This window comes from Peromyscus californicus, unplaced genomic scaffold (assembly GCF_007827085.1).
Source record: "Peromyscus californicus insignis strain IS unplaced genomic scaffold, ASM782708v3 Scaffold_22__1_contigs__length_63687245, whole genome shotgun sequence".
NCBI classification, from domain to species: domain Eukaryota; kingdom Metazoa; phylum Chordata; class Mammalia; order Rodentia; family Cricetidae; genus Peromyscus; species Peromyscus californicus.
In genome coordinates, this window is record NW_026294525.1 from 59,343,940 (window position 1) to 59,365,598 (window position 21,659).

The window sequence follows — 21,659 nt, forward strand, 5'->3', positions numbered from 1 at the left end:
CTGAATGTAAACCATGTTATCTTTAATCTGTATATGAAACCTGCTGTCAATTATAATTTGTCATGATATTAAATGATCATTGACGATAAAACATATTCTGTTTCAGGTATGCATAAAGGGCAAAGGAAAGAGATACCTTCAGATCAGTGAAACACAGCAGTAAAAACACACTTGTAAGGAAGCCAGTGGGCACATAAACATAAGCATATCAAATTGGCATATATTCACAATCAGTAGTGCCTGCTCAGAGTCTTTCCGTCATTCTGTCTTACTTCTCTTTTGAAACAAACTGTTGGCTGCTCCAGCAGACATCCTGGACAAACTCAGCTGGAAAAGCATCTCATTTGCATTTCTAGAATCACAACTCGGGGATGAGTCAAATGAGGCCACACTAAATGCACCAGCATAGACCCAGAAGGCAGTCAAGTCTTACAGACAGCTCTCTCCAAACCCATTGCACAATGTCTTTATAGGCATAGGAAAATGAGCCATTAGCATTCTATAACCCAGCTGACCAGTAAAGTCAAGCAAAATGAAAACATCTGTCTACATCCAAATACAATCTTTCATGAAACTACTCTCCACAATTTCCCTGGTGAATATGGATGGCCTGATCATTTATTTGCTCAGCAGATCCATTCTCTTCCTCAGTGGTGGTGTTCCACTTGAACACTACCCAACTTTTCAAACATGCATGAATTCTTTGTACACGCTGAAGTTAGAGACCATAACATACTGCCTAATGACTGTTGTTGATTGTTTTTGCTCTTCTGGCTCTTTGGCTCTTTGGGGGAGCCCACCACCCAGCTCCCAAATAAATCACACATGGAGGCTTATTCTTAATTATAAATGCCCAGACTTAACTTACTTCTTGCCAGCTTTTCTTAAATTATCCTGTCTACCTTGTGCCTCTGGGTCTTTTCCTTTTTCTTACTTCTGTATATCTTACTTTCACTCTTATTCAGTGGCTGGCTGTGTGGCTGTGTGGCTGGCCTCTAGCATCCTCCTCTCCTTGTTCTCTTGCTCCTCCTTCCTCCTCCCAGATTTCTCCTTCTATCTATTCTCTCTGCCTGCCAGTCCTGCCTATCCTTTCTCCTGCCTTGCTATTGGCCATTCAGCTCTTTATTAGACCATCAGGTGTTTTAGACAGGCACAGAACACAGCTTCACAGAGTTAAACAAATGCAACATAAAAGAATGCAACACATCTTTGCATCATTAAACGTTCCATAGCATAAACAAATGTAACACATCTTAAAATAATATTCCACAACAAATGGCTCAAGTCAAAACAAGCCTTGTAACAAGAGATTGATGGTACAAGACTGTGAGGTATTTGTGTAACACTCTGGGAATTACAGAATATTTCAAAATATCTTAGCATTCCCTATACATTGACCTTGAAATCTAAATCTCCAGAGACCACTGGAACATTGCTGATGATCATCTCTGATTGGCCTATTTACATGTTTAGATTTGAGGAAACCCCAGCTTGAATGGTAGAATGCTTGCCTGGCCCATGCAGCATCCTAAGTTTGACCCCGCACTGTGCCCCTTCGCCAAGAAATAGGGAAGTTAATAAGAACTCTTTTTTTCCTGGTTTTTGCCAAGATGCTTGCTGTAGCTTGAATGTGAAATGCCACCCCTCTCCCCAGCAGGCTTATATGTTTCAACACTTGGTGCCTTCCTGGGGATGTTGTTTTAGAGGGTTGAGGAACCTTTAGGAAGTGGGGCTCCTCTGGAGAAAATGGGACTTCTCTGGAGGAAGCGGGACTTCTCTGGAGGAAATGGGACTTCTCTGGAGGAAATGGGGTTCCTCTGGAAGAAGTGGGACTCCTCTGTAGGAAATGGGACTTCTCTGTAGGAAATGGGATTTCTCTGGAGGAAGTGGGGCTCCTCTGGAGGAAATGGGGCTCCTCTGGAGGAAGTGGGGCTCCTCTAGAGGAAGCGGGACTTCTCTGGAGGAAGTGGGACTTCTTTGGAGGAAATGGGACTCCTCTGGAGGAAGTGGGGCTCCTCTGGAGGAAGTGGGGCTCCTCTGGAGGAAATGGGACTTCTCTGGAGGAAGTGGGGCTCCTCTGGAGGAAGTGGGGCTCCTCTGGAGGAAGTGGGACTTCTCTGGAGGAAGTGGGGCTCCTCTAGAGGAAGCGGGACTTCTCTGGAGGAAGTGGGACTTCTCTGGAGGAAGTGGGACTTCTCTGGAGGAAGTGGGGCTCCTCTGGAGGAAGCGGGACTTCTCTGGAGGAAGTGGGACTTCTTTGGAGGAAATGGGACTCCTCTGGAGGAAGTGGGGCTCCTCTGGAGGAAGTGGGGCTCCTCTGGAGGAAATGGGACTTCTCTGGAGGAAGTGGGGCTCCTCTGGAGGAAGTGGGGCTCCTCTGGAGGAAATGGGACTTCTCTGGAGGAAGTGGACTCCTTTGGAGGAAGTGAGGTTTCTCTGGAGGAAGTCCATCACTAGAGGCAGAGCTTGAGATTTTATACCTGTACACATTTTTGGTCCCCTCTCTGTTTCCTGTTCTTCCCTAATGTGAAGGAAAAGGTTCCTAGCTCCACATTCCTGATACATGGGTCCTCTTGTAGCCATGCCCACCCCTCCATGATAGACAGCACCCTCAAACTGTGACCCAAAATAAGTCCTTCCGTGGTTTCTCGTCAAGTATTGGTCACAGTCACAAGTAAAGAACCGAACGTTGCATTCCACAGAGATACCAAACTGTTTGTCCAAATCAATGCGCTTAGGAGGAATTGGTGAGGACACCATCAGCGTTTCTAGACAACTACAGATTGCCTCATTGCATTGTTCAACAACTTCAAAATCCATTTCATTCATTTTGCCTCCATCTTTCCATTCCTCCTTTTCTATATGGCACGGACTTAGAGGGCAAAGTGTTCTGGACCCCGAGATGTTTTCTTTTTATTCATATTACAGAGGTAAGGTGGCTAATTTATACATCACAGGAAATAAAACAGCAGTGGATATGGCTGATGCAAAACAGATGTACAGAACTACTGGCAGGTCTGGGTAGTGTCCTTGAAAAATTCCGATTACTGCAGGAATAGCCATTTCTCCCAGGGTACCGCCAATTACAAAGAAGGCTGTGGATTTCCCAGTTAAGGCGGTGTACTGCTCGATCCAGGAAACTCCACTGGGAAATGTGACTGCCAATGAGGCTCCATACACAGAAGTTGCGATCCAGAGACAAAGAGGGCTCTTGTGAAAAAGGACCAGAAAGAAAGTTGAGACAAGACTGCCAGTGTTGCTCAATACGATCATGGTTCCAGGCTGTAAGAGTGTTGCAAAGAAGATGGCCAGGCCCCTGCAGGCTGCAAAGGTCCCCCAGAAGATGGAGTTCAAGCCGGCTGCTTCACTTTCTTCCATGCCAACATGGGTGGTGGCAAAGGAGAATATGAAAGAGCCGTAGGTCACCTCGGCTCCAACGTAAAAGAAGAAGAAAAGGAAGAGGAGACAGAGCAGGGCCCTGTGATGTTTAGCTCTTCGAGCTCCCTCAGCGGTTGCCATAGATTTTTTCTGCCTCGTGCATTTCTTACAAAACAGACCAAACAGAAAGACAGAGACTACTAAGACATAGGTGCCGATGAAAGCATAGGTCCACAGCAGGTTCATGTCCTCAGGTGCTGCAAACAGAGAGTCTGAGGTGGCTCCAGAGGATCGGTTCAGCATCAGAGGGACAAAGTCTGTCTCTGTGTGGTTCTGAGCGGATGCTGTCGTCCCCCAGGCCAGTTTAGCCAGCAGGGGAGCCAGGAAGGCACCCAAGGCAAAACTGAAGTGCAAGGCCTGCATGTGTGGGGCTCCTTTGTCCCCCCAAAGAGCCAAGATGAGGACGTTCCCACCTGCCAATGAAACATGGGGAAAATCATCTGCTAGACATGGTAACTTAGTAAAATTACGAAGATCGAAGATCGAGGATCGGGGTGGAGTGACAGCTCAGCGGTTAAGAGTACTTATTGCTCTTTCAGAGAACCAGAATTGGGTTTCCAGCATCCACATCTAGTGGTTTACAAGCCCTATAACCCCAGTTCCCAGTGGGATCAGCAACCTCTCCTCCTTGGACACGTACACTCATGTGTACATGCCCACATATAGACATAAATGCATACACATAATTAAAAATAGTAAAAATAACAATCTAAAGAACCTTATAAAAACAAAGTTTCATTTCTTCTGGGATAATCTTTTTGTACACTATGAAGGTGCGTCTCTGCCTAAGGCACCTTCTGATTGGTTTAATAAAGAACTGAATGGCCAATAGCTAGACAGGAGAGATTAGGTAGAAGAGAATAGGTGGGACTTCCAGGGAGAGGGAGGAACTCTGGGAAGAAGAAAGGCAGGTTTAGCCAGCAAGACGTGGAGCAAGTCCAACATACAGTATGGAGGAATGGTAACAAGCCATGTGGCAGAGCATAGGTAAATATAAATATAAATATAAATATAAATAATATAAATATAAATATAAATATAAATAAAAGCTAGTTGGGAACAAGCCTAAGCTAAGGCCAAGCTTTCATAACTAATAAGAAGTCTCTGTGTCATTATTTGGGAACTGGCAGTCCAAAGAATGACTGGCTATACTCAGTGCCATGAGAAAGCAGATGAATATGCATTGCACAGTGTGAGCATGACAGACGTTCTAAGTAATCAAATGCCAGATGTGAGTTGATTATGTGGTTAAAGATCTGTAATGCACCACCAAGAACTATGCATTGTAATGTCTTATAGACATGACCTAAAGGCTGGTGATCACCACCTTCTAGAACCAGATACATTTGCAAAGGTTTTTACAAAATAGTGTAAATGCCTCACTGGGGGTATAATATTTATCCATGTACTTGTTACTATGTATGTGATAAATATATGCAATAAACACATTGCATAAATTATAATATATTTAATAAATATATTTCAAACTTTAATAAATATATTGCACATTTTTAGCTTTATGTATTTGGAGCTGGCAGCAACCAAAGATTATTTATTTATGAGCAAAGCACCTAGTTAGGACCTGGATGCTCCTGTTACAGGAAACAAAAATATCTTCTAGGTGATAGTGTAATTTTGTCCACTTTCCCTAAGTCCAACACTCGGAGTCACTGACCTGTATCCAGAGCGCCAAATGAAACACCAAATACAGACATCATGGCAATCAGTAATGTTGCTGTCTTGCAGAAAGGAATAAGATAAAGACCAATTGTGGTGGCCAACATTGACATCCCTAAAAGAAGGGTGAGAATGTCAGCTATAGAAGCAGCATTCACACAGAGTCAAGCCAACGTCGTAAAAACAGAAATGAAAGTAAGGTCACATGAAAACTAGATAACTTGAGAATTTCTACAAATGGCTTATGTCTTGTAAATATTATATTATATTTATGGATTAAAAGTAATCAAAATAATTACTGGGTGTGACCATGTACATCTTTAATTCCAGCATTTGGGGGGCAGAGGCAGGTAAATCTCTGTGAATTTGAGGACAGTTTGGTCTATGTAATAAGTTCTAGGACAGCCAGGGCTACATAGAGAAACCCTGCCTCAAATCTCTCTCTCTCTCTCTCTCTGTATATATACTATAAACTATGACCTGAGGACCATTGTAATACTACAAATAAATTGTAAACAGGTGTGGCAGGTGTGGAGAGCTCATTCTGACCTCTGCAGCCCTGGGAACCTGCCCTACCTTCAAATATGCAGAGCTGTGTGGCCAAGCAGTGTGTGACTTGAGAGTGGAACCTCAGGACCGCCAACACACAAACTGAAGAGTTCCCAGAGGGCTCAGTACAGATTCCCTCCACCAGCCGAGGTAGAGACAGGACCCATGGAAGCCCAGTTGCCGGGAAGGTACCCACACACTACCCATTTCTGTTGTCGAGTCTGAATTAAGGCTGCACTTTTCATACTTAGAGCCAAGTTGTGAACAAAAGTTGATGTTTACTTACCTAAAAGTAAGAAATGATTCATATAGTCGAAAAGCGCCCCGCCAACCACAGAGCCACACAAGTAGCCGAGGGCGCGGCCCACGAAGACTTCCGAAAGGCTGCTGATGTTCCGGTTCACATTCCTTGCCAGGTCTGGAAATGTGGGTCCCAATATGGCAACAGTCATTCCCTGAAATTAACAAAGATGAAAGATCTACTTGCAAACAAGGTAATATATATTTCATTTTTGTCTACTACCAAAAAGGTGAGGAGTGGTGTGGTGATATTTTAATTGTGCTGAAGTGTGATTTTATTTGTATGTTAATAAATAAAGTTTGCCTGGAGATCAGAAGTCATTTGCAAGTCAGGAACAGCAGTCAGGTGGTGGTAGCCCACACCCTTAATCTGATCACATGGCAGGCAGAGTCTCTGTGTGTTCAAGGACACAGCCAAGCGAACCTTTAATCCCAGTACCAACCATAGAGACCTGGAGGTCTGTATAGACAGGCAGTGACCAGGAAGTCATGTGGTTGGGTTTAGAGCCAATGAGAAGGCAGAACAGAAAGGCAATAAAAAGACAAGTCAGACAGGAAGAAACTCTCTCTCAGGGGAAGGATGGAAGTGAGTGGTAAGTTAAAGGTGGTCTTGGCTCTTCGCTAGTGCTCTGATCTCTTGGGCTTTTAACTCTGTATTTGGCTCTGTGTTTCTTATTAATAAGACTGTTTAGAAATTCGTCTACAGAGTGGGTTATAAAGCAGAAATTTATTTTAAGGCCCATTCACAGTAGGAAAAACTTTACAATGATGATGATACTAATATTATAGAGCCATAGATCCTGACTGATTTTCTTCATTTCAAAATTTTTTTCTCTCCAAAACTATTGGATTATTTTTAAAAATATTAAAGGTTTGTTGACTTTTATTTACGTTTGTGGGTGTTTTACATGCGTGTGCAGCACAGGTGTGCAGTGCTCAAGGATGCTAGAAGAGAGCATCAGACCCCTTGGAACTAGAGTTATGGATGCTGTGAGCTGCCATGTGGATGATGAGAATTGAACCCGGGTCCTCTAGAAGAATAGCTAGTGTTCTTAACTGCTGAGCTATCTCTCCAGCCAAAAATGACTTAATTTTTAAAGCTTTTCCCCATTTAAATAAAAGTTCATAAGAAGCTGGATGTAAGTACCTTTGATCTCAGCACTTGGGAGACAGAGGTAGGCAGACCTGTGATTCAAGGCCAGCCTGATCTACACAGTGAGTTCTGAGACAGCCAGGGCCATACAGACAAACCATATCTTGAAAATCAACACAAGATACGCTCACCCTGCACCTATTGGGAACAGGTAAGGCCTCAACCTCTGGACTGGAAAGCCCAGTTCTCTAGCCCCTAGGCCCCGTGGGCACTTTTCGTGTCCCCCCACCCCATCCCCAGCCAGTGCAGCCCCAGAGACGAGCAGTAGCCTCTTCCCACTCCCACCCCTCACAAACCATCCCCTGTGGCACCAGCGACTACTGGAGACATACACCCCCTCCTGGACTGATTGGGAAGAAGAGCAACCACAGGAGCCAGAGGCTCCACCTGCACCAATGGAAAGAACAGCTACTTGGAGCTCCACCTGTTCAGATTAAAGAAAAAAAATGGGTGGATGGCCGTTTAAGAACACATTAAACAACATAAAGAGAAATACAATACCACCAGAACCTAGTGATCCAACAGGAAGACCTGAACATCTCAAAGCAGATGATCCAGAAGAAAACGACCTTAAAAACAACCTTATGAAGATGACAGAGACCCTAAAAGAAGAAATGAAAAATTCCCTTAAAGATTTGGAGGAAAAGACAAACAAAAAATTGGAGGAAATCAAGAAATCTCTTGAAGAAAGTCAAGAAGCACAAGAGAAAAACAATCAAACAGATGAAGGAAACAGTTCAAGACTGGAAAACTGAAACAGAGGCAATAACGGAAACACAAACTGAGGGAATTCTGGAAAAGGAAAATCAGAGGTAAGCAAACAGAAACTACAGAGGCAAGCATAACCAACAGAATACAGGAAATGAAAGAGAGAATCTCAGGCATTGAGGATACAATAGAGAAAATAGATTCATCGGTCAAAGAAAATGTTAAATCCAGCAAATTTTTAACACAAAATATCCAGGAAATCTGGGACACCATGAAAAGATCAAACATAAGAAAAATAGGGACAGAAGAAGGAGGAGAATTCCAGCTCAAAGGCGTAGAAAATATATTCAACAAAATTAGAGAAGAAAACTTTCCCAACCTAAAGAAGAATATGTCTATGAAGATGCATACAGAACACCAAATAGACTGGACCATAAAAAAAAGTCCCCTTGCCACATAATAGTCAAAACACTAAACATAAATAATAAAGAAAGAATATTAAAAGCAGCAAAGTAAAAAAGGTCGAGTAACATATAAAGGCAGACCTATCAGAATTACACTGAACTTCTCAATGGAAACTCTGAAAGCCAGAAGGTCCTGGACAGACATTTTGCAGATACTAAGAGACCACAGATGCCCCCTCAGACTACTATACCCATCAAAGATTTTAATCACTGTAGATGGAGAAAACAAGATATTCCATGACAAAACCAGGCTTAAACATTACATATCTACAAATCCAGCCCTAAAGAAAGTACTAGAAGGAAAACTCCAATCCAAGGAAGTTAGCTGCAACCACCAAAACACAGGCAATAGATAATCTGACACCAGCAAATCCCAAAGAAGGGAAACACACACACACACTACCACCAAAAAAATGACAGGAATTAACAATCACTTGTCATTAATATCCCTTAATATCAATGGACTCAATTTGCCTATAAAAAGACACAGACTAGCAGAATGGACAAAAAACAGAATCCATCCTTCTACTGTGTACAAGAAACACACCTCAACCTCAAAGACAGACATTACCTCAGAGTAAAGGATTGGGAAAAAACTTTCCAAACAAATGGACCTAAGAAACAATCTGATATCCTAATATCTAACAAAATAGATTTCAAATTAAAATCAATCAAAAGAGATGGAGAAGGACATTTCATATTCATCACAGGAAAAATCCATCAAGATGAAGCCTCAATTCTGAACATTTATGCCCCAAATACAAGGGCACTGACATTCGTAAATGAAACATTACTAAAGCTCAAATCGCCCATCAAACCCCATGCACTGATAGTGGGAGACTTCAACACCTCTCTCTCACCATTGGACAGGTCTGCCAGGCAGAAACTTAACAGAGAAATAAGGAAACTAACAGGTGTTATGACTCAAATGGACCTAACAGACATCTATAGAACATTTCACCCAAACACAAAAGAATATACATACTTTTCAGCACCCCATGAAACCTTTTCCAAAACTGACCTCATACTTAGTAACAAAACAAATCTCAACAGAAACAAACAAACAAAAATTGGAATAACCCTCTGTGTCTTATTGGATCATCATGGCTTAAAGTTAGAATTCAACAACAACACAAAATGCAGAAAGCCTACAAACTCATTGAAACCGAATAATGCTCAACTGAATCACCACTGACGGGGTCAAAGGAAGAAAGAAAGAAAGAAATTAAAGACTTCCTAGAATTCAATGAAAATGAATGCAGAACATACCCAAACTTATGGGACACTATGAAAGCAGTGCTAAGAGGAAAGTTCATAGCAGTAAGTACCTGCATAAAGAAGTTGGAGAAATCTCACACTAGCAACCCAACAGCACACCTGAAAGCTCTAGAACAAAAAGCAAACTCACCTAGGAGGAGTAGAAGACAGGAAATAATCAAACTGAGGGCTAACGTGAATAAAATAGAAACAAAGAGAACAATACAAAGAATCAATGAAACAAAGAGTTGGTTCTTTGAGAAAACCAACAAGATAGACAACCCCTTATCTAAACTAACCAAAAAATAGAGAGATAATATCCAAATTAACAAAATCAGAGCTGGGCAGTGGTGGCATACACCTTTAATCCCAGCACTTGGGAGGTATAGCCAGGTAGATCTCTGTGAATTCAAGGCCAGGCTGGTCTACAGAGTGAGACCCAGGACAGGCACCAAAACTACACAGAGAAACCCTGTCTCTAAACAAACAAACAAACAAACAAAACAAAATCAGAAATGAAAAGGGGGGCATAACAGACACTTAGGAAACCCAGAGAATCATTAGATCATACTTCAAAAAACCTGTACTCCACAAAATTGGAAAATGTAAAAGAAATGGACAATTTTTGGATAGGTACCACACACCAAAGTTAAATCAAGATCAGATAAACAATTTAAATAGAGCCATAACCCCTAAGGAAATAGAAGCAGTCATCAAGTCTCCCAACCAAAAAAAACCCAGGGCCAGATGGTTTTACCACAGAATTCTACCAGAATTTCAAGGAACAGCTAATACCAATACTCCTGAAATTGTTTTGAATAATAGAAACAGAAGGAACATTGCAAAAACTCTTTTTATGAGGCTACAGTTACTCTGATACCCAAATCACATAAAGACACAAGTAGGAAAGAGAATTACAGACCAATCTCCCTCATGAACATTGATACAAAAATTCTCAATAAAGTACTAGGAAACTGAATCCAAGAACATATCAAAAAAAATCATCCACCATGATCAAGTAGGCTTTATCCTAGAGATGCAAGGATGGTTCAACATACAAAAAAATCTGTCAATGTAGCCCACCATATAAACAAACTGAAAGAAAAAAAAAGTGATCATCTCATTAGATGCTAAAAAAGACTTTGACAAAATCCAGCACCCCTTCATGATAAAGGTCTTGGAGAGATCAGGGATACAAAGAACATTCCTAAACATAATAAAGGCAATATACAGCAAACCAACAGTCATCAACAAACTAAATGGCGAGAAACTCAGAGCAATTCCACTAAAATCAGGAACAAGACAAGGCTGTCCACTCTCTCCATACCTATGCAATATAGTACTCGAAGTTCTAGCTAGAGCAATAAGACAACAAAAGGAGATCAAGGGGATACAAATTGGAAAGGAAGAAGTCAAACTTTCACTATTTGCTAATAATATGATAGTATACATAAGTGACCCCAAAAATTCTACCAAGGAACTCCTACAGCTGATAAACACTTTTAGTAATATGGCAGGATACAAGATCAACTCAAAAAAATCAGTAGCCTTCCTATGTACAAATGATAAATGGGCTGAGAAAGAAATTAGAGAAACATCACCCTTTACAATAGCCACAGATAACATAAAATACCTTGGGGTAACTCTAACCAAGCAAGTGAAAGACCTGTATGACAAGAACTTTAAGTCTTTGAAGAAAGAAATTGAAGAAGATATTAGAAAATGGACTTTGGACTAGGAAAGCAGTTGGATGTTGTGAGCAAGGCTTAGAAGACATTAGTGCTGAGAGCAATGTGAACTATAGAGGCAGAGCTCTAGATGTGTCAAGGGGAACAATCTTAGCAAGGGCTAAAGACATGATATTTTGGCAAAGGATGTGGTTGCTTTTGGTCCTTGTCCTAAGAATCTGCCTGAGGCTAAATTAAAAAGTTATAGGTTAATTTTACTGGCAGAGGAGATTTCAAGATAGCTGTACTATTGACTCGGTCGCTTGGTTATTAGCAATGATTTTTTTTTTTTTTTTTTTTTTGGTTTTTCGAGACAGGGTTTCTCTGTGTAGCTTTGCGCCTTTCCTGGAACTCACTTGGTAGCCCAGGCTGGCCTCGAACTCACAGAGATCCGCCTGGCTCTGCCTCCCGAGTGCTGGGATTAAAGGCGTGCGCCACCACCGCCCGGCTAGCAATGATTTTTTAAAACGCAGATCTATAATTAAAAAGAGCAAGAAGGAGAAAAGAAATACAAAACATACAATTTGGAGAGAAAAAGAGCACCAGGAAATTTAATGTTTGAGCCAAGGCTTGTGCTGAAAGAGATAAGAAGAGGCCTGATGTGAAATGGAATAAAGGAAGTGGTACTCTCAGGGCAAGACCCCACCTAGCTAAACTTCCAATTTATAAAAAGGAAAGCTTATGCAAATGCAATTCATAGAGGGGCCAGGTTCCATCACACAGCAGAAGAACTTGGCTGCTTTGGCCACATGATTCTGGATTTAGAGTCATGAAGGATACAGGAGTAAAGAGGCTGTGGAATCCTCCCCCACCATTAAGTAATGCTTTAAGTAAAGTTGCTAAGCCAGACATGTGGTAGGGGGTTCCCTTCATGGAGGCCCAGAGAGGCCATTGCATGAAGCTGTGAAAGTGAAATCTAGATTGTACTAGAGAACCCAGGGTTTTGGAGATGCCAGAGCTATGGGATATCTTCCAAGGAGAGCTGCAGACAGGGAGTGGAAACAGCCCAAGAGAGAGAAGTACTTGTTGGCATTGGACAAGCTACAGGACTTGGAGTTTGCCCTGCTGAGTTTTGGTATTGCTTTGGTCCAGTATTTCCTTGCTATGCCCCAATCCTCCCTTTTAGAATGGCAATGTATATTCTATGCCATTGTAAGTTGGAAGTATGTGATGTGCTTTTTGATTTTACAGTTAAGTGTTTGCCTTGAGTCTCAGAAGAGACTTTGGACTTTCAAACTGTGTTGAGACTGTGAAAGACCATGAAGACTTTTGAAGTTGGAATAAATGTATTTCGTATTATGATATGGACACAAGTCTATGGGGTCAGGGAGTGGAATGTAGTACTTTAAATAAGAATGCTGCCGGGCAGTGGTGGCGCACGCCTTTAATCCCAGCACTCGGGAGGCAGAGCCAGGCGGATCTCTGTGAGTTCGAGGCCAGCCTGGACTACCAAGTGAGTTCCAGGAAAGGCGCAAAGCTACACAGAGAAACCCTGTCTCGAAAAACCAAAAAAAAAAAAAAAAAAAAAAAAGAATGCTGCGGGATGTTCTGTATGGCAAATGTGTTGCTAATTAGTCAATAAATAAAATACTGATTGGCCATTGGCTAGGCAGGAAGTGTAGGCGGGACAAGGAGGAGAATAAAGCTGGGAAGTGGAAGGCTGAGTCAGAGAGACATTGCCAGCCGCCATGATGAGAAACAGCATGTGAAGATGCCGGTAAGGCACGAGCCACGTGGCAAGGTATAGATTAATGGAAATGAATTAATTTAAGCTGTAAGAACAGTTAGCAAGAAGCCTGCCATGGCCATACAGTTTGTAGCCAATATAAGTCTCTGTGTTTACTTGGTCGGGTCTGAGTGGCTGTGGGACTGGCAGGTGAGAGAGATTTGTCTTGACCGTGGGCCAAGCAGGAAAACTCTAGCTTCATAAGAATGTCTCCTATAGACTAATGTTTAGCGACTTGGTCTCCAGTGAGTGGAACTATTTGGAAAAAATTAAGAGGTGTGGTCTTTTTTGAGGAGGAGGAGGAGGAGAAGGAGGAGAAGAAGGAGAAGGAGGAGGAGGAGGAGGAGGAGGAGGAGGAGGAGGAGGAGGAGGAGGAGGTCTGTCACTGGGAGTGGGCTTAGAGGTTTTAAAAGCCCAAGTCATTTCTGCTCTCTCTCTCTCTCTCTCTCTCTCTCTCTCTCTCTCTCTCTCTCTCTCTCTCTCTCTCGCTCTCTCGCTCTCTCGCTCTCTCGCTCTCTCGCTCTCTCGCTCTTGCTCTCGCTCTCTCTCTCTCTCTGTTTTGTGGTTGTTGTCTCAACATGTAAGTTCTTAGCTACTGCTCCAGCACCATGCTTGCCTGCCTGCTGCCATGCTCCTTTCCATGATGGTCAGAGACCCTTCGAAACTGTGAGCCCCACATACACTCTTTTATGAGTTTTCTTGGTCATGGTCATGGCACTAAAAGAGTCACCAAGACAGGAAGGAACACTGTAAAGTATGAAGATGTATTATTGAAAGAAAAATGCATTCCCTTTTGTCTTAAAGTTGGACTATTTCTCCAAACTAAGAACAATATGGCCAAAAAATGGGTAAGAATATTGCAGGAAGTATGTAGAAGAAGAATTTGGGAAAAGGACTTCTGTGTGGACAAGCTAGCTGAGAGTAGAAGAGAGTTGTTTGGAAGTTTTCCTAGAAATGGAGCATTAATACTAAGGTTCACTGAAAAACTAGAATTTGGTCTTCTTGCTTTCCTGGAGTATAGGATGGTGCTCAATGGGGAGTGTGAAGGATCTTTTTGTTATTGTTACATTTGAGGTGGTTGGCCCAAGAAACAAAAAGTCACAGGAAATGGTCAACATAATTTCCTGTGTTTCATGGTGTATTCATGATATTTTTAATATCACTTAAGGAAACTGAGTCCTCTCTAATAGACCTAAGATCATTCCACATTTATGAGATTTTTAAAAGTTAGTTTGAAGTGCTCATACCACTTTGGTTAAATAAAAGACTTTTTTTTTTTTTTACAATGATCTGCAATTCTATCTAATGTGTTAAACTTTTGATATTTTATGACCTTCTTTAAATTAAATTATGATTTTTTTACCTTGAATTAATTTGGGGTCTTTCAGAAAGTCTCTTGGGCTCTCTCAAAAACATAATCTAGTAGCCAGGCAGTGGTGGCACATGCCTTTAATCTCAGCACTCAGGAGGCAGAGCCAGGTGGATCTCTGTAAGTTCGAGGCCAGCCTGGACTACAGAGTGAGTTCCAGGAAAGGCTCAAAGCTACACAGAGAAACCCTGTCTCGAAAAACAAAACAAAACTAAACAAACAACAAACAAACACAAAAAAACCATGATCTATATTTCTAGAAATAGAGAAATAGCAAATTAATTGGGTATATTTGATAAATAACAAGGGACTCATGGTCAAATAAACAATGTTAAAATCTCTTTAAGTTACATTTGTGTCAATGTGTTAATATTTCAGAAATTATTTGAGATTCATAGAAATGTGACAATCTTAATATAACAGTCATAATTCTGCTGTTATCTTTAAGTGCATACAAGATCCTGGAACAATGGCCCACATGTATAGTCCTAAATAATCAGGAGGCTGAGGCAGGAGGTTCAGCCTGGCAGTTCTGGCTCAGGGACAGCTTGGATGGCTGTCTGGAGCTCCTGGGTCCTCATAGCTTCCAACAGCAAAGCTCTGCCCTCCAAGACTCCTCATGGAAGAGCTGAAATGACCCACATGACGATGAAACATCAATGGGTGGCCGCTCTATGAAAACTGCACAAGGGCTCATGTTTGGTTTGTCAGACCCATAATACTGGTAAGAGAATAAAAACCTTGGATAATTCTGTAGCAACTCCTCGAACACTTTTGTGTGGATTCACTCACTATCTGCCTTCAGCGATTATCTCCTAGGCGACAGAAGCTTCCTATACAGAACGGGTAATGCTATCCATAGCTACAGTTATTAAAAATGAGCTTTCCGCCGGGCGGTGGTGGCGCACGCCTTTAATCCCAGCACTCGGGAGGCAGAGCCAGGCGGATCGCTGTGAGTTCGAGGCCAGTCTGGGCTACCAAGTGAGTTCCAGGAGAGGCGCAAAGCTACACAGAGAAACCCTGTCTCGAAAAACCAAAAAAAAAAAAAAAAAAAAAAATGAGCTTTCCTCGAGGGGCATTCCTGCAAAGATCCCCAGCAGCAGCAATACTTGTCACACTGCACAAGTGTCACAAACACAGTAGCATCAAGCCTGGATTAACCAGATTGCCCTCAATGGCATTACCAATTGGTGGCAATTGGGTCCACTCCCACAGAGTTATTAGCCCTTGTGACATAGCCACTGCAAGACTGCATCCCTTGTGATTAGCACCCAGGTCTCTCTACTCCATTCACATGAACTGTGACATGACTCAGTAGGTAAGGCCAAAGTATATTCACCAGGGAAAAGAAGTCCGAGAACTTTCATGACCTGGATCCTGAACAACAGTCTTTTTAGAATTAACACAGTAAGTGGCTCCTTCTGACTCTGCTGGAAGGGACCACACCCATATTTACACACCAGAGACCACACCAGTATTTACACACCAAAACATCAGAGCCCTTACTCCTAGACTGACAGCTCTCAAGACTCTTGGAACTATACACCTCTGGGAACCTTACAGCAAACCTGACTAGGAATGTTTCTCCTGAGTAGTAGAGGCCATTCTAGGTAGGGACATGCTAACTCATGAATCAAGACAGATCTGCAAAACCTTTTTCTTTCCCATCACTGGCTGTCTTGATGCCCTCCCTTTCCTTACAGGAGGATACACAGCACCATGGAGGATATACCAAGGCTAATGCCATGCAACAAAACAAAAAGCAGCAGCTGTCAGGTTTATGGCTAATCAATGCCTCCAAATCAGGAAACACTACCACTATGGCCAACATTTTTCCATGTTTCTATTTCATCACTGTGAATCCCCAGAGGAAAAGGAGAAAGCTCTCTTTGATATGTTGGACATCACTGCTCTGTGCCTCCTACACTTGTTGGGAATACAGCCCTGGCTTTCCAGTTACTAATGTAGACACCAGCAAATACAGAGAACTGGTCTGTGTGACGTCTGCAAGAGGTTGACCTTGAGAACACAGGGCCAAGAATGATCTATGTGACCACTAAGTCCAGGAGGTTGTCTGTCCACTAAATGATCTTATGCACCATTACTTCATGCTAAAGGATCACAAAAAATGTTTTATATTGGACCATATTCAAGATCTACATAAACTCAGCAGTGTGTAAACTTAACTGCGTTCTGCTCAAATGCCCCGAGGAAGCCATGTTTTCCAGTCTCCAAGGCCCAAGATTGGTCTATGGGGAATTTCTCCACTCCATCAGCTTTTCTGGTCGATCAGAACTTGCTGTTTGACTTGGCTCTCTCCTGCCTTCTGAGCAGTTTTCCATACTTCCCACAATTATACCAAAGCAGCCAATACCCAAAATTAGTTCCAGCCATGCAGGGAACAGCTGAGCTGCCACTGAAGAACAGTCCTAACAGGATTCCTGGACTGGATCCGCTCTGGCAACAGGTGGTGCTGTAGTACAGCACTTGAAGCTAAGATTTAAGATTGGGGAAATGTGTGTTGAAGTAGTTCAGATCTCCCTGTTCAGAAGGGTGGGAAGCACTCAGAAGGTAGACGAGAACATTTATGTCCATCAGTCAGTGGAACAAAATTTAGCTTTGGCTCTTCTTGCCTCTGATGTGGGCTTGTGTGTGGTGTGAGTAAAATAGAATGCTGTACACAACTGTCCCTTGATTTTCACTACTATATTAAAAATAGTGAAGCTGAGTGTGGCAGCCCACACCAGCAACCCCAGCACTCAGAAGGCAGAAGTGGGTGACTGTCTATGACTTTGAGACAAGCCTGGTCTTCATAGCAATTCCATATCAGCCAGGGCTGTATAGAAAAAAAAAGTAATGAAAAGGGTGGGTGAGGAGCTGGGTATAGGTCAGCTGGGAGAGCATGCAAGCTAAATGGACAAGGTCCTGGGTTCAGTTTACAGCAATAACAATAATAATAATAAATCAATAAAATAGCCGACAGTGCTCTTGCTGAATGGATGCCTTAAGGAAACTTCTCAGAGGAGGGAAAGGCATAGTGTGTGTGGGAGCGGCTCAGTTGGTTTGCTGATGTGCAGAATGGGGGTGGCAAGCCTGGCTGTCCTAAGACTTCCTTGTCATGGCAGTTCAGTGTGTCTCTAGGTTCCCACGTGTGTTACCAGGCTAACTACAGAAAGACTAAGTCGGCGCATTTCACAGCCTGCTGTGGTCCTTAGTCACCATGACAGTCCAAACAAAAATTCTGACCAATAGCAGGAAATAGAGTACTTTGAACTCTCTTTTAATGTAATGTTTGGGTTATTTGATTATATTCAGTTTGGTTCCTAGAGACAGCCATTAAGGACCGTGTTGAGCTTCATGGCATTGTTTTCTCCATAGCATCATGTAATCTCCCAGTGTGCCATATTCCCGCAAGAGATAGAAACAGGGCCGGTCATGGTGGGGTATACCTATAATTCTAGTACCCAGGAGGCCGAGGCAGGAGAATGCAGAATTTGAAACCAGCCTGGGCTATATAACAAAAGACTCTACCCGCTCCCCCCACCCCAAATGGGGTGGGACGTAAATGTTCCTACTCAGCCATCCTTTGTAGTTTAAACAGGAAACAAGAACAAAGCAAACAGAACCATGCAATGAATGAATGGAGATTCTCTTTAGAGCAATCAATTATGGTGGCGATAGAAAAGCTTTTCAGTGCTTAAGGTTTCAGTCAGTCTCTCAAAACTGGAGGCTGTCAAAGAGGGGGAAAGAGCTCTCTCGGGGAACCCGACCCCACAGCTCCCCCAGATCCCAGTTACCAAGTAACAGGAATTTCCCACAGTTTACACAGCATTTTGCCCTAGGAAACATTTAAAGTGCTACAGGACTGATTTCAATAGAATCGTGGGAAGAGGCAGACATGTTCCAGCTCCACCACCAAACCCCTGTATGACGCCGCTTTCCTCTTGGTCCTATTTCCTATTTGCAAAGCCAAGTGGATGGCCACCGAAGTGGAATGGTTAGAAAAGTCAATTTATTGTGTAGTAAGTTCTACTCGGAGTGCAGTGGCTACAGATCCAGGCAATGCCAGGAAAGTTTGCTGCAGTTAGAAAGTGGCACAATCAATTTGGATCTGGACAGTAACCCTCAATGATTAAATTAGCGCCCATGAGATAGATAGCCCAAGGGCCTAAAGTGCCAAAGTCACAGAAGGTGCGGGGAGCGAAGGTGAGAGTCCCGCTGGGAAGGGCAGGTCGCCTGCAGGAGGCTCGCACCCACACTGGCAGGGACGCAGCCTCAGCTCTCACCAGCCCCAGGAAGGCGGCATACAGGACCGCGGTGGAGAACCAGCGCAGCGCGCTCCTGGCCCGGCCCCTCCGCCGCCGGGAGGCCGCCGCCTTCTGCTCATTCTGTGCCGGGGTCTCGGCCTGGAGGAGGCGCTGCCCAGCAGCCGCGGCCCCGAACCCACGGAACTCCACTTCCAGCTCCAGCTTGGCCACTCCAGGCTACTGGTCTTGCCGCTGCTGCCAAGCTTTTCGGCAGATCCCTCTGGAGGTCTGAGCTCGGGTCCTTCCAGTCCGGGAGGTTCCGCCCAGTGTCACCTTCCCCCAGGGACCTTTCAGAATCAGGCCAGGGAAACTTGGACTTCGTACATAATTGTGTTGCAAGAAAAGAATTTCAAGCCCCATCTTGCCCAATCCTGCGCGATCACGTGATGAAAAAGAGGCTCCAGCCAGCGAGGGTGGCGGTTCCAGTTACGTGCAAACGTGGTTGGTTGCCCGGGAGACCACTGGTCGCTCTCTAGCCAGCCTGTCACCTGTCAGAACCGCAGACACAGCCGACTGACGGGTGCCGCCGCGTGGCGGAGGAATTTGGAAGTGCAGCTTCGGAAGGGAAGGGGTAAAATGAGGCAGGCAGGCCTTTCATTTGGGACTCCAGGCTAGAAAACGACTAGTTGGAAGACAGCATGGAGAACATAGCAAGACCCAGTCTCAAAAATAAAGACAAAGGTGTGAATATTGGAGGTGTCTGCGCCTTTCCAAGCCCACAAGCACGTTTTCTGCTGAGGAGTTGTCTGAGCGACCCTGGGAGCTATCTAACACCCCCATCCTCACCCCCTGCCCTGCCCTGCCCTGAAACTCTCCACCAGCTCCAGGGGAAGAAAAATGACTCAAAGCCCAGCATATACACAGTGAACCAAGTTAATGGTCAGTGTAGATCGCAACCAGTAGTTATCAAAGGAGAGCAAGGTAGCCTTCCGTTCTCACGCTGCGGCTAAGATGGCAGAGACCAGTACAATCCAGTATGAAATGGAATGCACCTGATACATTGCCAAATGATGGGCCCAGAAAAAGTAAGATTACCACCACCAAGTTCTGCTCAGGAACAAAGATTCCACGTCCCAAATGCTAGTGACAGAACAAGATCCGGAGAGGACTGTGTAGCAAGAGACGGCGAAAACACTCTTAGGTGCTTCACCACCGAGCTCCACAGCCCAAGACATTTTACTTTCAAGACCAGGAAATCTTGACCTTAGTCAACTCCTTTTAAAACCTTTAGCTCTAATATTAGCTCCTTGCTTACTGGGCCAAATGAAAGAGCTCTTAAATTTCTGGATTTAGAAAGCCCTCAAAATTAAGTAAACCTTGCAGTTGGCAGTCTGAAAAGAGTGGGTGAAAATGCTGTTCTCCGAAATGGACAGCTGTTCAGAAATGAACTCACTGTGAGAAGATGGAATAAATTATATCCCAAGACCTGTGCTGTGTGTTGATCAGCTGCCGCCTCTTCTAATCCACATGGCAACAGCTGTGGCATTTCAAATATAGATCAACCACTGGAGGGACACCAGAGGACATTTCTGTTGTAGATGCAACTTCACCAACAGAGTAACAGGAATGCAACTCTAGAAAAGGAGAACAGGGGATGTGGGGGAAATGGGACGATCATGTATTCAACTACTTAGCATTCCACTCCTTAATATTGAATTCCTGTGCATTGCTAGAGGAACCTCAGCTCTCAACATGTCTCAACAACTGCAAATATTGCAAACTTCAGAAAGAGATGAGATATGGAGAAACTCTGACGAAGAAACATGGGCCAAGAACTGTGTCCAAGTATGCTTTTCTGTTGCCATGGTAAACACTATGACCAAAAGCAACTTGTGGGCTTGGGGGGTGGGGTGTTATTTCTACACTTTACAGTTCATGGCTGAGGAAAGCCAAGGCAGGAGCCTGGAGAGAAACTGAGGCAGAGACCATGGAATGCTGCTACTGTCTACTGTCTTGATCTCTGTTGCTTACGCAGCTTGCTCTCTTACACACCCATAACCACCTGACGGGGTGGCATAGCCCGCAGTTGGTTGGGCCCTCCCGCCTCAATCATTATCAAGAAAACTTCTCCACAGACATGCCCATAAGCCAACCTGATGGAGGCAATTCCTCAGTCGAGGCCCCTTCTTCCAGATGACTCTAGTGTGTGTCAAGTTGACAAAAACTAACCGCACACTTCAGGGTAGAATCTCAAGACCATACTGCCCAGATCATCCAGGGAACAGAAGGAACCCACAGGTTTTGTCCTTTACAAGGTATTCCAGAATTCCTGTGTGTCCAGATGCATTGTCCACATCTGATAGTTCTTGTTCTGTCATTCTGTTCATTCCACAAATCCTTGTTGCATGTGATCTGGGAATGTAGCCCAGTGATAGAGTACATGAACAAGACCCTAGCCTCTATCTAAGCATCAATATATAATTTATGTATTTACAAATATACATAATTATATATGCTGAGGTTTCTCACCTATGCACCCTTCCTGGAGAGAACTCAGATGTTGTAAAGAATTTCAATTGCATCATTGCTTATTTTTTAGCTTTGTTTGTTTGCCTGTTGTTATTTTAGACAGGGTCTTACTACGCAGCCCTAACTGTCCTGGAACTCACTGTAGACTGGACCAACCTGAAACTCACAGAGATCCACTTGCCTCTACATGCTGATTACTTGGATTGAGGAGGGTGGGACACAACTCCTGCCCCATAGCTTAGTTTTTACACTAGCAAAGGAAGAAAAATGGCCTTATATTTTTAAAAAATTTCATTTATTTGTGTGGGGTGAGTATGTGTGTGTGTGTTTGCACACACATATTAGTGCACCTTGCCACAGTGTGCATGTGGAGGGCAAAGGACAGCTTCAGGCTGTCAGTTCTCTCCTTCCCTGTGGTAATGAGAATTAAACTCAGTTCAGGCTTAAAAACAGCGTTTTTACCTGTTGAGCTACACACCAGCACAGCAGGGCTTATCTTTACCACATTCCAGTTT

The 21,659-nt window shown here is 43.5% G+C and overlaps 1 protein-coding gene across 1 annotated transcript; it reads right to left on the reverse strand.

Moving 5' to 3' along the window:
• Positions 1-1,706: 1,706 nt before the first annotated feature.
• On the reverse strand, positions 1,707-19,136 carry LOC128118656 (sodium-dependent glucose transporter 1C). Its single transcript, XM_052751442.1, has 4 exons — positions 18,655-19,136; positions 5,951-6,119; positions 5,114-5,230; positions 1,707-3,851 (listed from the first exon to the last, which is right to left on the reverse strand). The coding sequence occupies exons 2-4, from the start codon at positions 6,114-6,116 to the stop codon at positions 2,923-2,925; spliced, it is 1,212 nt and encodes a 403-aa protein (XP_052607402.1). The 5' UTR covers positions 6,117-6,119; positions 18,655-19,136; the 3' UTR covers positions 1,707-2,922.
• Positions 19,137-21,659: the final 2,523 nt, after the last annotated feature.

Coding starts and splice junctions, on each gene's coding strand:
- LOC128118656 (XM_052751442.1), bottom strand. CDS start 6,116: ATGACTGTTGCCATATTGGGACCCACATTTCCAGACCTGGCAAGGAAT. Junction 5,231..5,950: donor GAATCATTTCTTACTTTTAG/GTAAGTAAACAT, acceptor CCCTTCTTTTAG/GGATGTCAATGTTGGCCACC. Junction 3,852..5,113: donor ATTTGGCGCTCTGGATACAG/GTCAGTGACTCC, acceptor TTTCATTGGCAG/GTGGGAACGTCCTCATCTTG.